Consider the following 13,353-nt stretch of genomic DNA (forward strand, 5'->3'; position numbering starts at 1 on the left):
AAAATATACTCAGTTAAATAAGTTAGGACAGTGACTAAATTTTCCTAAGCTACAGATTGACTTCTCTGAGACCTATTTAAATAATGATAAAGATGGCAAGGCAGCTTTCTATTTATTTGCAGCTGATAATTTTTAATGGATCCATCTTCTAGGTACGCAATGTTACAGGGTGGAGATGTGACAGCATACAAAGCGAGGAAAAAAGTTACCATGCACCAAAAATCTTGTCAAACTTGGATTTCAAGAAAATTCTTAAAAGGCTATTTTATAGTTCTGCATTTCGTCCTTGCGTAGCAATTTATGAAAATGAACTCGTCTCTTAACTTTCTCCCTCTCAGCCCAAGGACGCATAAATAATATTTATCAGGGTTTTGTCCTTAGTCACAGTCCCTCAAAGGGGCCCAGTTTCACCTACACTGCGTGGGAGGCTGGGCAGCAGCCCCACGCTTCCTGTCAAGGATTCCTGGGGCTAAAGCCTGAACGCGGTCTCGCCTCTTTCTTCTTTATGCTAATTTTGCCCTTCTAGCCCTCTCGGCGGGCGTCTGAAGGCCAAGGTGAGACCCTCCCGGGAGATGAAAGCCCTATCGCCTCCTGAGACTTGAGGGCGGAACGAGGGCGGGGGGAGAGAGGGTGACAGGGTGGTAGCTGCACCGGTAACGACGCTTAGGGCCCTAAGTTGGAGCTGATGCAGGCCCTACGGGACTCTAGCCCCGCCTGAGCCTAGCTCCAGCCTTCAAAGCCCAACGAGGGTAAGTCCTCCTAGGGGCGCCACGGGCGGTGAGTGGAGGAAGTGCGGGCAAAGAGGCCACAGGCAGCCCCCTCCTCAGACGCGCCTCAAGGCCTGGGCCGTGGGCTGTTGACGCGCCAACGGCGGAGAAGGCGCGCGCACGCGCAAGAGGGGGGCGGAGGGAGCGCGCTCCGCGCCCGCCGCCGCGGCAACTGAAACGGAGGGACGCGAGGGCGGAGGGCGCGAGCCACGGTGGGAGGATGGGGGAGAGATGGTGGGTAACGCGGAGCGCGCGCTGACGTCGCTCGGAGTCACGCACGGAGCGCCGGGTTACGCGCCGACGTCTGGCTGCCACGACTTGCCGTCTGCGGCGGCGGCGAGCGGATCCCGCAGGGGAAGGAGGAGGAGGAGGGAGAGCCAAGGGGGCTGTGAGTGAGCGGGAGAAGCAGGGTGTGAGCCGGACTTGCCCGCGGGAGGGAGAACGAGCGAGAGCCGAGCCAGCCATCCGAGCCGCCTCCTCCTCCTCCCCTCGGCGTCCCGCCCCCGCCTGCCAGCCCGCCCTCCTTCCTCCTCAGCCGGCAGAGCCCGAGTGAGGCGCCGCTCGGCTCGCGCCGCTGTCCAGGACAGGTGTGCGCGCGCGCGCGCCCTCCTCCCCCTCCTCCCCTCCCCCTTTCCTCGCGCCAGCCTAGCGCCTGCCTAGCGCGCGCCCTCCCTCCCTCCAGCCCGCGCCCTCCCTCACCTGCGGCAGGACAGCGCCCGCCCGCCCGGGTAAGCCCCTCGCGACCTTCTCTGCTGCCACTGCCACAACTCGAGGTGCCGCCCACCCCGTCCCCTCTAATTGCCCTCTTATGCCCCAGGAATGATTATTGTACCATTGTAGACATCCTCGCACCCTCCCTTCGGGGACTCTGGCAGTGCAGCAACATCCCCCCCCCACCCCCGTAGCGCACGAACGAACGAACTCCCACCTCCAAAAAAAGAACAAAATCACACGCCCCTTAAAAAAAAAAAAAAAAAAGGCAATCCTACCTCCGCAGATGCTTGTAGACCACCAATGGTGCCGTTTGCTTAGCGATCCCTAAGCCCCATTTCCCCTGGCCACCTTCGCCCCGGCCCTGGGACAGTGCGCCAAAGAGGCCGACACTCCCTGCACAGCAACCCTGGCAGGAGGAGAGAGGAAGGAGGGTTCTAGGCTTCACTACCAACCCCTCCTCTTCTCTGTTCAACCCCCACCCCCGCAATGCATACACCCGCCCAGGATGCGTTGTAAAAATAAAAAATAATACATTGGTGCTGACATCGCAGATGAAGGCAGGCCCAAGGATGGGTGGCCCGAACAAGGCATTTTTGCTGCCCCACGGAGCTAGGTCAGCTCAGCAGTCTCCTCTGCCTTTGTTCGGGGGCAAAAGGAACGGATGCGAAGCTGGAGGGTCTTGTCTTTGAGCGACAGTGGGCTCCGGAGGCGGCTGAGATGTCTGTAGAAGAGACCCCCACAAATATATCTGCCTTGATTCTGAACTTGTGTAGAGAAAGGCCCAAGTCCGGCTAGGGCAACTTTCTTTGGCTCGTTGCTGTCTACCTCTGAATTAATGCCACCTTCATTTCTGCTGTCTGTGAGGGACCCTCTTAAGGGTTCTAATTCGTTCTGTCGGGCCAGGTGCTTTTGGAGAGCTTTTTGGCAGCGGTGTCTATGCTTGTGTCCCGTGTCCTTGGAAGGGAGGTCCCAGTGCTTTACAGTAGACGGAATTTGGTTTGACATCCTTTGGTAGACTGTCAGGGGAGAAAAGGAATTTTTTTTATTACTTCAAGACCCCCACTGCTTCCAGCCCAAATTGACGTTTGCGAATTGCGGCTTTGAAAATTGGAGTGTTGACTAGAGTGTGGAGCGTTGCTGATTTCATTCCTTTGGGTACTAGTAAAACCTTTTAAGTATCAGCCGGAAGAGAGTGAGCTATTGACATTTGCATCGGTTCTGTTTGGGCCTTTTGGGTACATAAAATGTCGGGTTCTCGGAATCTTTTATCGAATTTAGAATGTGTGCTACGTTTATTTAACTCTTTTGCAAATGGTTAAAATGAAAACATTTTGTGAAGTGCGAGGATTCTATCACATGGATTGTTCTCTTCAGATTTTGAATGTTTAATTCATATCTTTAAACATTAAAATAGCATTGGAGAGGCATAATTTTAAAGATTAGATGAACTATAGAAGGACGATATGCTTTTTAAAAAAATGATTGATGAAATACTATTACTATTAGTCTTTGTTGTTGTTAAACGTTTTACTTTACGCTTCATTTTCCTGGTAGATAGCCCTGAGAAGAAATGGGTAATTCCTCTACTCCGAACACTTGCAATGCAACATTCCAGTTAGTTTTAATGATTTGGGTATTGAAGATAATTGTCTAGTTTAAGACAGGCATTTAACCTAAGTAGCGCTTGAAAACACAATTTCTAATGTTCTTGCTTTTTTATTTTGGAAATCTGTGATATTAATCAGCATATTGTTTCTGTTGGGAACTCCATAATCAAAAGGGTTCATTACCCAGAGGTAGATTCCCTCCCTCCAAGTTTATTTTAAAAACATGTGTGTATTAATTTTTACTTTTAAAGACTAAAGCTGAATTAGATTATTTTAGAATCCCCTGTAGTTTCAGGCTGAGGAAGAAAGGTTTTTTTCCTTCTTGTTCTGCCTAATGTTTGTTTCACTTGTGAACAATTTTTTGTTGGTAAGAGTTTGTTAACGACATAGAGATAGTGGGATTAAAAATAAAGCAATCTCTGTTCTCTTCAAAATGTGTGTGTAGTATTAATAAAAGAGCACAAGAAATCTAAAGATATTTACCAGATTTTTTAAAGTAAGCAAACTTTGAGTAGAAAGGGAATATTTTTTGATGATTTTTAGTTAACACCTATATTTTGCTGCATATTAATATATTTCGTTTCCCCTTTGCATTCCCTACATTGTATTGAAATCATCAGTTTAATTTTACAACTGTTTGTTTCAAAATAACAAATTCAAAAAGCTAGACACTAGAACTGACTTTTCATTTACTAAGTATATTATTTAGGTAATTAGCAAATGCCTGGAAGTCTTTTCAAATCTACAAATTTTCTAATGGAGTTTCAATGTTAGGATGCAAATCTAACTTTGAAATTCTTTTTAAGGTTCTAAACTTTTTAAGACTTTACTCTGAGTCAATATTCATTCTTCCCAGACTGCCTTTTAAGGCTACTGTATTCTGTAGCCTAAGGAAAGCCGCCTTTCACCACCATGCCCTCCCTAGTCTGACCAAAGCCCCACATACAGGCTTATCCTGAAATTAACTTTTTGAGTAGTGAAAATGTACTAACTATCCAATTTATCATTGAATTATTTTGGAAAAGCCATTGTTAACCTTGTTTATCTTTTAGATACATTTGTAAAATAGGGAAGAAACTGGTATATAATGACAGAAATTGTATACATATATAACAAATAGTATAACATAAGTAAGTGCATATTTATGTGGAGAGATCCAGGTCTCAATCGTTTGCTGATTTGGGCTTAAAATTCCCAGTGTAAGCATGCAGATGATATTTAACTTGTGTTTTGTCTAGAAACTTCATCAGTTGCCTCTCCGCTGGGGAACTAAGAACTCAGTTTCTGGTGACACTTTCTCAGAAAATCGGGGTGTTCCCAAACTCAAACCGCTTCAGAACCCCTGGATGTAAATGTTTGGGACAGAGGGCAAGAAATTTAGACTCTAAAGTTGGTCCAAGAAGATGGGCAGTTTTAAACCCTAGTTTTCTCTCCTGGAGGAAGCAGTCATTAGTGTGGAAGAATGGCAGGGACTGGCAGGCGCGTGCCCCTTCATCGCAATCCCATTGGGCTTCTTGCTGCTATGAGCTCTCTGGAAGGGGCAAGGGCTTGGTTCTGCGCAAGGTAAACCCCAGAAGAAGAGCAGCGGCTCTTCTAGATCTTAAACAGATCTTAGCCTCATTTTACAGCTGGGAGCGTAATACCCCGCCCTGCTCTGTGTGGAGACCCTGCCACTCAGCCTTTCCGCCCCAGTTTGGGGCCAGGGTCTATCCAGGGTCCTGATCGCTACTGTGTGAGCCTGCAGGAGCCACTGCTTTTTCTCACTTGAAATTTTGCGCAGTCGGAAGTTCGCCAAAGTTCTTCTCTCCCCTTCCCTGCGGACTTGGGGACAGGGAGGGAGTATAGAAAAATCAGCACCAACAGGGTTACTTCACGATACTGGAGGATGCCCCCCCCCAACTAAGGAGAAGTTCTTTATGGGGCCCAAAGTCTGGATTTTTGTCTCTCAGAATGGGCCTCCCCTTCAGGGAACCATTTCAGGGACCACTGGACAGGTGGGTGGTTCTGGAGCTGGTTCCCACAGGACTACTCCAGTTTGCTCTTTGGTAGCCATCGTGCTTTTCCCTGTTTCTTGCTCTTTAGCGGGAAGTAGCAAACATCAACCCAGAGCCAAAGGAGCTAATGCTGGGTAGAACGGAGACCTTGCTAAGAGAAAAAGGAAGCTGTGAATACTTAGCAGGCAGGTTTGCCTAGGTGATGAAAGGATATATTAGGGGACTTTGAGGGCTCAGGCATTGACAAGGCTTATGTCCTAGACTGGTCTGTGTTTCTTGATCATTACTTGATCTACCCCTTTCTTTTCCAGGAAGCTTGCACAACTATGTATTCAGCCGTCTCTGGGGCTGAATGAGGGAGGCAAGATTCCTTAACTTTGGGGGTTGAGGGATGTTCAGTGGGAATGGAGCTCACAGATGGGACAGACACACTCTTCTAAGGATGGAGGCAGCAATCGATGCTTGAGAAAGCCAGGAGTAAAGCTGTGAGGTCTGTATCCCCTGAGCCCGGTGCAGAAGGTAATAGGGAGAATGTACGGGGATTGGCAGGGGTTCCCCTGGAGATAGGCCTTAGCTCTCCCTCAACTGTTAGAACTACAGACTGCAGGGAGGGAGTATGAGCATTTGCTGTATATCTAGGAGAAAGAAAACAGGCCCCAGATTATGCCTTAGATCTAGGAGGATAGCATTCACTAATTTCCGAGCCCCTTTCCGAGACCAGACACCCCCTTTAGCTGTCACTGTCCAAAGATTCATTGGTTAATTCGTGGCTGGTAACGTAGCTGTCACCTAAAAACCATTAATCACTTAATATTTTACTTTTTGAGAGGTGGGGGCTCTCCTTGATACTTAAGAGTTTCTGGGAGGAGGGGTAAAAGGAGCGAATGAACCTGCGTTAATGAAACCCGTAAGGAACTGCGTTTCCCAGGAAATTCCTGGCATTTTTAGCTCGTGAATTTCCTAAATCTTGCTTGGTTTTCTCCTCCATTCTGGGTCCTTCCAGAGGGGAAGAAGAGTGGGTTGGGGGCTGAAGGCTCAGCAGGGCCTGGTTCATCCGCAGAGCTGGCCGGCAACCGAGGTTGGGCTCAGCCTTGAGCAGGGTGCCCCCCTTCCCCAAATCTCGGAAGGAGGAGGGGGAGGCAGGCGGGCAGTTGTGGTCCCAAAGGAGGCTGGTTGATGGTTTTTGGGTGAGTGTGGGGTTTCCTTTTGATTGTTGCTTGGGGGGAAGGGCAGAGCCAACGGGAACAGGCACTGCGGGCACCCCGGCCCTGGTGCGGCTGCCGTCCTCTGCTCGGCTCCCCCCCCGCCGGTGAGTGCGCCCGCCCGCCCGCCCGCCCGCCCGCCCGACTGTGCGGGGCTGCGGTTGGGGGGAGGGGGGGAGCGGGATCATCTGAGGCCAGAGCCGCTGCCGTGCGCGGGGAGGGGGAGCGGCGGGAGCGAGGGGAGGGACGGGCTAGGTGTCTACTGCTCCGCGCCACTGCTGCCGGCGCCCCGTCCTCATCCTAGGCAGCCCCTTCTGCAGCTAAGGGTTACCGCCGCACCACCTCTCCTGTTCCTAGCCCGCCTCTGAGGCCAGGTCTCTGCGGTAGGAGACAGCCCAGCCGGGCAGTGGGTGGGCCTGTCTGGGTATGGGTTTGGGTCTGGCTAGGGCCCACAGGGAAGGGGGTGGCCGTGACTCGGTGTCCCCTGTCTGCAGCGGGCTCAGTTGCGCTTCACAGGCCCTTCTCCCTACATCCTCTCTTTGGGGTCACTGGAAAGCAGAGCTCAGGCCTCCTCCCTGTGCTTAGTATGGCAGTCCCCTTCTCACCCCTGGTCCCCCAACTCCCTGGGCCGAAGCCGCTCAGGGTCTGGCCAACAGCGACAGCCACTGTGGTGGTGGCGGCAGCAGCTGCGACGCGGCGCGTCCCACAACCTCCCTCCCCCCCCAGCCAGGGGTGTGGGGTGAGGGCCGGCGGGTGGGCGCCGCCTGGCGGGCGGGCGGGCAGGGGGCTGGCATCAGGGAGGGGGCGCATGTCACGTGCCGGCGGGCGGGTGGGCGCGTACAGTAGGGCGCCCTGCTACTGTACTGGGGAGTCAGTGCCCTGTTACCGGGTCTCGTCTCTCCCGCAGATCTCGCGAGAGTGGCTGACTGGCTGTGGGGGTTGCGGCGGCAGCAGGCGGAGCCGGGGAGGGAAAGCAGCGGCGGCTGAGGCGACTGAGGCGGCGGGCGGAGCGGCAGGCGGCGGCGGCGGCGCGGCGGCGGAGCGCAGCATCATGGCGGACCGAGACAGCGGCAGCGAGCAGGGTGGTGCGGCGCTGGGCTCGGGCGGCTCCCTGGGGCACCCAGGCTCGGGCTCAGGCTCCGGCGGGGGCGGTGGTGGCGGCGGGGGCGGCGGCGGCAGTGGCGGCGGCGGCGGCGGGGCCCCGGGGGGGCTGCAGCACGAGACGCAGGAGCTGGCCTCCAAGCGGGTGGACATCCAGAACAAGCGCTTCTACCTGGACGTGAAGCAGAACGCCAAGGGCCGCTTCCTGAAGATCGCTGAGGTGGGCGCGGGCGGCAACAAGAGCCGCCTCACTCTCTCCATGTCAGTGGCCGTGGAGTTCCGCGACTACCTGGGCGACTTCATCGAGCACTACGCGCAGCTGGGCCCCAGCCAGCCGCCCGACCTGGCCCAGGCGCAGGACGAGCCGCGCCGGGCGCTCAAGAGCGAGTTCCTGGTGCGCGAGAACCGCAAGTACTACATGGATCTCAAGGAGAACCAGCGCGGCCGCTTCCTGCGCATCCGCCAGACGGTCAACCGGGGGCCCGGCCTGGGCTCCACGCAGGGCCAGACCATTGCGCTGCCCGCACAGGGGCTCATCGAGTTCCGCGACGCTCTGGCCAAGCTCATCGATGACTACGGAGTGGAGGAGGAGCCGGCCGAGCTGCCCGAGGGCACCTCCTTGACTGTGGACAACAAGCGCTTCTTCTTTGATGTGGGCTCCAACAAGTACGGCGTGTTTATGCGAGTGAGCGAGGTGAAGCCCACCTACCGCAACTCCATCACCGTGCCCTACAAGGTGTGGGCCAAGTTTGGACACACCTTCTGCAAGTACTCGGAGGAGATGAAGAAGATTCAAGAGAAGCAGAGGGAGAAGCGAGCTGCCTGTGAGCAGCTCCACCAGCAGCAGCAGCAGCAGCAGGAGGAGACCGCCGCTGCCACCCTGTTGCTGCAGGGTGAGGAAGAAGGGGAAGAAGATTGATCAAACTGAATGGAAAAAACCCACACACACATGCATACACACACACACACAGCCACACACACAGAAAATATACTGTAAAGAAAGAGAGAGAATAAAAAGTAAAAAAGTAAAAAAAAAAAAAAAAAAGAAATAACTGTTAACTCCAAGGGAGCACCACCCACAGAACCTCCACCAACTGACAGTTTCTCTTCTTGACTTGCCACCCATCGCTGGATGTTGTCCACTTTATCCACCATATAAAACAGTAAGCAGCTGCTAAAAACAAAAAACAAAAAAAATACAAAAAGTAATAACATTATATGAACTGTGTTTCCTACTTGATTAAAAAATATAAAGAACTGAGTGTTTATTTCCCTAATTAACCAAGAACTTTTGTACACGTTTAAGCTATTATTATTAAAAGTGTTTGCAAAATGGTCAAGATTATAATATTGCTGAATTATATAAAAGTCCTTTTCATGTTGAGCTAACATTTGACTTTAGCACAAAAAAGAGATATTTTAGAACACGTAAAATAATATTTTTAGTTTTTCTCATTTTGTTACCAAATTTCAAACCTTACATGGAGGTTATTATAGTATATTTGACACCCTATATACCTGTGATTAGAGATGTGTATATATATGAGGGCTAGGCATGCTGTGTGTCTGAGCTTTGTCTAAATGTTATGCAGAAGTTTGTAGAGTTAAAGGTACGTAGGTTTAATTCATGCAAGGTAAACAATAAGTGCTCTCTTTTATACAATATGCATTGCATCTGGACCTTAAACATATAAAAATGGTCAGTGAAACTTCTGTGAACATGAAGAAATTATTAAAAAAGGCATTTAAATGAAATTTGCTAAGTTGTGATTTTTACGGTTGGAACCAAAGTTATCCAAATAGTAAAAGGAAAAAGAGAAAGAAAGAAAAAGGAAATCTCCCATAATATTTTTCTGCATCTGTTTGCTTTGACTGAGTAGGTGTTTTGTCATTATTGTGTATATGAGATGTATCGTTCATAATATATTTTTTTTATTATGTGTAGAAAGATTTTAAAAACTTAACTAACGTGCAGCAATTTCCAGTGAACCTGTACTTGGACATCAGGTAGCGAGTCTATTTGTGGTCACTAGCACTGTCTCCTAAACTAGTAAGAGGTCTGAAGCTATTCTTTGATTTTTGCCAGTGCTATTAACTTATGTAGACCTGTTAAAAAGCAGAGCAACACAATTATAGTTATCCTACTGAGCCATGGATTCTGAGTTTCATTTTAAAAGTGAAAGCCAAGTTGGTATGTGTAAAGGATTTCCATGTAGCTGTGGTGCTAGTTATTACTGGCTACATTATATGCTAATGTATTTGTGTTCCCCAAGTGTACAAGCCTTCTCTCAAAAGTATGTTCTATAACTCATATATTCAAGGTGTAGGGTATGAAAATGCAAAGCTTAGGAGAGCACTTTACCAAGCTGGTGTCCTCCAAACTGAAATTGTTTGTAACGATAGTCTTTTACAGGTTTTCATTTAAAGATGTTCGTGTGCTTTTAATTGACAACTAACTTCTTGCTGCTGTATAGTAAAATATTAATATATTTTTATCATTAAACTGCTGCATGACTATCATCTTTGAGTGAAGAGAAAATGTTATAAAAAAAAGATGCCTTAAACAGTACATTTTGGTTTGGAATTCTGTAGAAAGTATTTTGGTTTAAAAAAAAAGGATCTTGTCTGATATAGAGAGTTCTGGGGATGGAATTGTTTCTTGGCAAATCCAGCCATATAGAGCTTACTGCTGTATGTAGAAGACACCACCTGTAGGAGCTGGAAGGTATCAGTGCTTCTCACATTGTAAAGCATTGGCCTAGGAAGGTGAAACAGTTGTCTTTTTGAAGGTTTTTTTTTTTTTTTTCTGCTGGTTCTTTGGGTTTTGATTTGGTATTTTAAGCTCCCTGGTTGAGTGTGTTGTCTTTGTTTTTGAGATCTACTGTATGTGTTGAATAACAAGCTATTTCCATTGTACTGTGCATTTTCCCATTAAATTGTTTGCTTTTAATATTCATACAATGTTAAATATGAGGTGACCGTACAATAGTTAGGAATTTCTTTACTTACAAAAATCACTGGAAATGATTAAATTGCTTTTCCCCTTCCCCCAAGGTGCATTTTTCTTATTTCCATATAGTAAAGTTGAGCTTTTACAGTGCATAATGTGACATTTGGAATGCTTATCAACTGCATGTAAACATTAATAACCTGCACTTTTTTGTCTTAAGGTTTGTTGAGCTGTTTTGTTCACTGTACTTTTACTGTGATATGGAAAAGACTGCATTCTCTGTGCTGTTACTAGTTAGGAAAGAGAATTGCTTTGATTTTGTCTCTTGTTTACTATAGCTTCTTAAAGTTAAGCCTTGTACTACAGGTTGTTGGAGTACTCCTAGATCAGTGTTTCATAGTAGCCAGCAATAAGTAGTGCAAGTCAACAAAAACACAGCAAACTTAGGCAAAGTGTCCTTTCTTTGAGATGCGAGTTCTTTCATGAGGTTTTCTTTAGGGTCAGAGTTACCTAAAGTGAAGCCTTTCTTACCTACAGACTTCAGATTCTGCTTGGAATCCTACCGGATCAATAAGCACATATATTGTGCAATTGTCTTTACACTATAACAGTTAAACACAATCTTACTAAGATTTTGAAACCAGTGTCTGATTTATGGTCAGTGGGTTTAAAAAGAAATCCACGTGCAAATCTTTTAAGACTTAAGAGGTGATCTTAGAAAAGACTAAGTGACTGTAAAGATGCTCTTTTTTGCATCTCACTTTACCTCCCCAAGCACCCTCCCAACCTTCCTTCCCTTCCCTCTACTGTTTCATCCTTTCCCCACCCTTCCTCCCAGGTGCTCGGTACTTTACCAAGGTTCTATATCTCAGTGTTTTATGTTGGAGTTTTTCCTTGTTTTTATTTTACTGGTTGGTAAGCCCTGTTTGTGCTGAAATGAAAAAGGAAATGGTATATTTGACCATATGTGTTATTCATAGAAGACAGTATGATCAAATGTGCCAAAAACAAGCAAACAAAACTTAATTCCTGACAAGTATGCCTTATTTTTAATGATCTGCTTTGTCTTACGATTAAGGTCCAAGAGCTTGGTTAAACTATGTTATTTGCCTAAGTATAGAAGAAAACTTGAAATGCATTGCAATATTGACGTTCTTTAAAATGAGAGACACTGTCAAGTAATTTAATCCAGAGATCAGCCACCAGATTTGAAATGCCCATATATGTGTGTGTGTTTGGTGTTGTTCGTTTTTTTTTTCTTTTAAATCACCAAATCTTTTTTTAAGCTACTTTTTATTTGTGCCTCCTATTTATCATGCTGATGTTAGAAGCAGCAGTCATCCAGCCACAGAGGGAGCTAAAGTTAACTAACCAGAACTGTAGAAATCATTATACATGCCTTTGACAACAAAGGAAGTTCATAAGAAAAGCCATGTCGGCTTTTCCTCTACTAGATACAGATTGAAGGTAGATGAATATTTGCCAAATGGAAAGGAGAGACAATGTGAGTCAGGAAAGACAAACTTTCCCAGCTTCCTAAAAGCCATGGAGAGTAGAAACCAAAACCAACAGGGAAATAAAAACCTTGAAAGTCTCACTTTCTAGTCCCATGCAGGGGTTGAAATTTGACTCAAAGTGGAAAATATATCGATATGTTTTTAGGTCTTCACATCTAGAGATGGATAACTATTCCAGTTTGATTTTTCAGGTAATGGAGAAAGCTGCTAGTAATTTTAACCCCTGCCTAAAGACAGTTAATTTCATTTGGGAGCAAATACTTATTGCCTTGAAAAATAGCACTGTAATAGCCTATGATAATTAGTTGTAGAATAACCTTTATCCCTTTTAAACTATGCAAATTATTAAATAAGTGTAAATTAGGACTCAATTAAAGATAGTTGATTATATTGCAATCAGATGGCATTCACAAACTTAACTGGAGCATATACAAATGAAATCTATTAGTCTAAGAGTTTTGTATGCTAACAGAAAAATATAATTTAGCTACCTATTCTAAAAATGGTGAATATTATTAATATTGTATAATAGGACTGGGAAGACTGCCTCCTTTTTTGAAGAGAGAGAGATTAAGGATTTTTATAATTGTTTTTCATCAAATTTTAATATTTTTGTCAAATTTTTAGGTATTTAATTTGTAAAACAGTTTGCTTTGTACTGGCATACAGAAAATAGGGTATTGATTTTAAACTTTTTGAAGCCAAGTGATCAAGTACATTTGTAATAAAAGTCAATGGATCTATATCAGTTGTACTCACTGTTTTCATTTCTTATTCTTATTAATATAGGAATGCTGTACTTTTTCTGCAGGAACACTGTACTAAATTTGGGTGGAAGGGAGGGGAAGAGATAAGTCCGTTGATAATGAGCATCTGGGTGGGTAACCATGGCCCAAGCACTTTATATAATCTTTAAGTCAATTAAGATTTGGTATATTAAAAAAGATGCACATGTCAATTTTTTTCTTCCTGTTTTCGTATGGAACTTGATGTTTGTGGGGGTTATCTCATTCATTGTTTCTGTGCTTTAACATTTTGCATTTGGCACTATTGAAACTTTCCAAACATATTTTTCTTTTATGATATTTTGGGTTATATGCCAGCCCTGGTGAACGCACCATGGGCATGATTATTACTTCTGTCTCCCACACATGGTTCACCCTCTCTTCTTCAATATTCCCACTCATTTTTTCATATTTCACACACACGCATGCACGCACGCACACACGCACACATTTCCAGATGATTTTAGAATGGAGATTTCTGAAATTGTTACTGTAGTTGTTTTCATAGCTCCACAATTCACTTTATTTTACATGTGAACATACTTTTAATATTTTTCCCCATTAAGAAAATGAGATACCAAATCTAATGACTTTTTTCCCTTTTCTGAGTTTTTTCAATATCAGAATGAGATCCTGCTTTCTATGTAAAAGGATGCTAAAAAAAAGGGAGTCTTAGCAACTTAGGTTTGGAACAATTGGTGATGACTCTGAGTATA

The 13,353-nt window shown here is 46.1% G+C and overlaps 1 protein-coding gene across 5 annotated transcripts in view; it reads left to right on the plus strand.

Moving 5' to 3' along the window:
- Positions 1-1,046: 1,046 nt before the first annotated feature.
- PURA (purine rich element binding protein A) overlaps positions 1,047-13,353 on the plus strand; it is a 126,500-nt gene continuing 114,193 nt past the window's right edge. The window contains exons 1-2 of one of the 5 annotated variants that reach the window (XM_026508124.4): positions 1,055-1,495; positions 7,192-12,595. In XM_026508124.4, coding sequence (XP_026363909.1) covers positions 7,336-8,304 — 969 coding nt within the window. In that variant the 5' untranslated portion in view covers positions 1,055-1,495; positions 7,192-7,335 and the 3' untranslated portion in view covers positions 8,305-12,595. Of the gene's footprint in view, positions 1,496-6,579; positions 6,668-7,191; positions 12,596-13,353 lie in introns of those variants that run through there. The other 4 variants (XM_026508125.4, XM_044387454.3, XR_003318547.4 and 1 more) reach the window with 4 other exon arrangements.

Source organism: Ursus arctos, unplaced genomic scaffold, assembly GCF_023065955.2.
Source record: "Ursus arctos isolate Adak ecotype North America unplaced genomic scaffold, UrsArc2.0 scaffold_5, whole genome shotgun sequence".
Taxonomy (NCBI): domain Eukaryota; kingdom Metazoa; phylum Chordata; class Mammalia; order Carnivora; family Ursidae; genus Ursus; species Ursus arctos.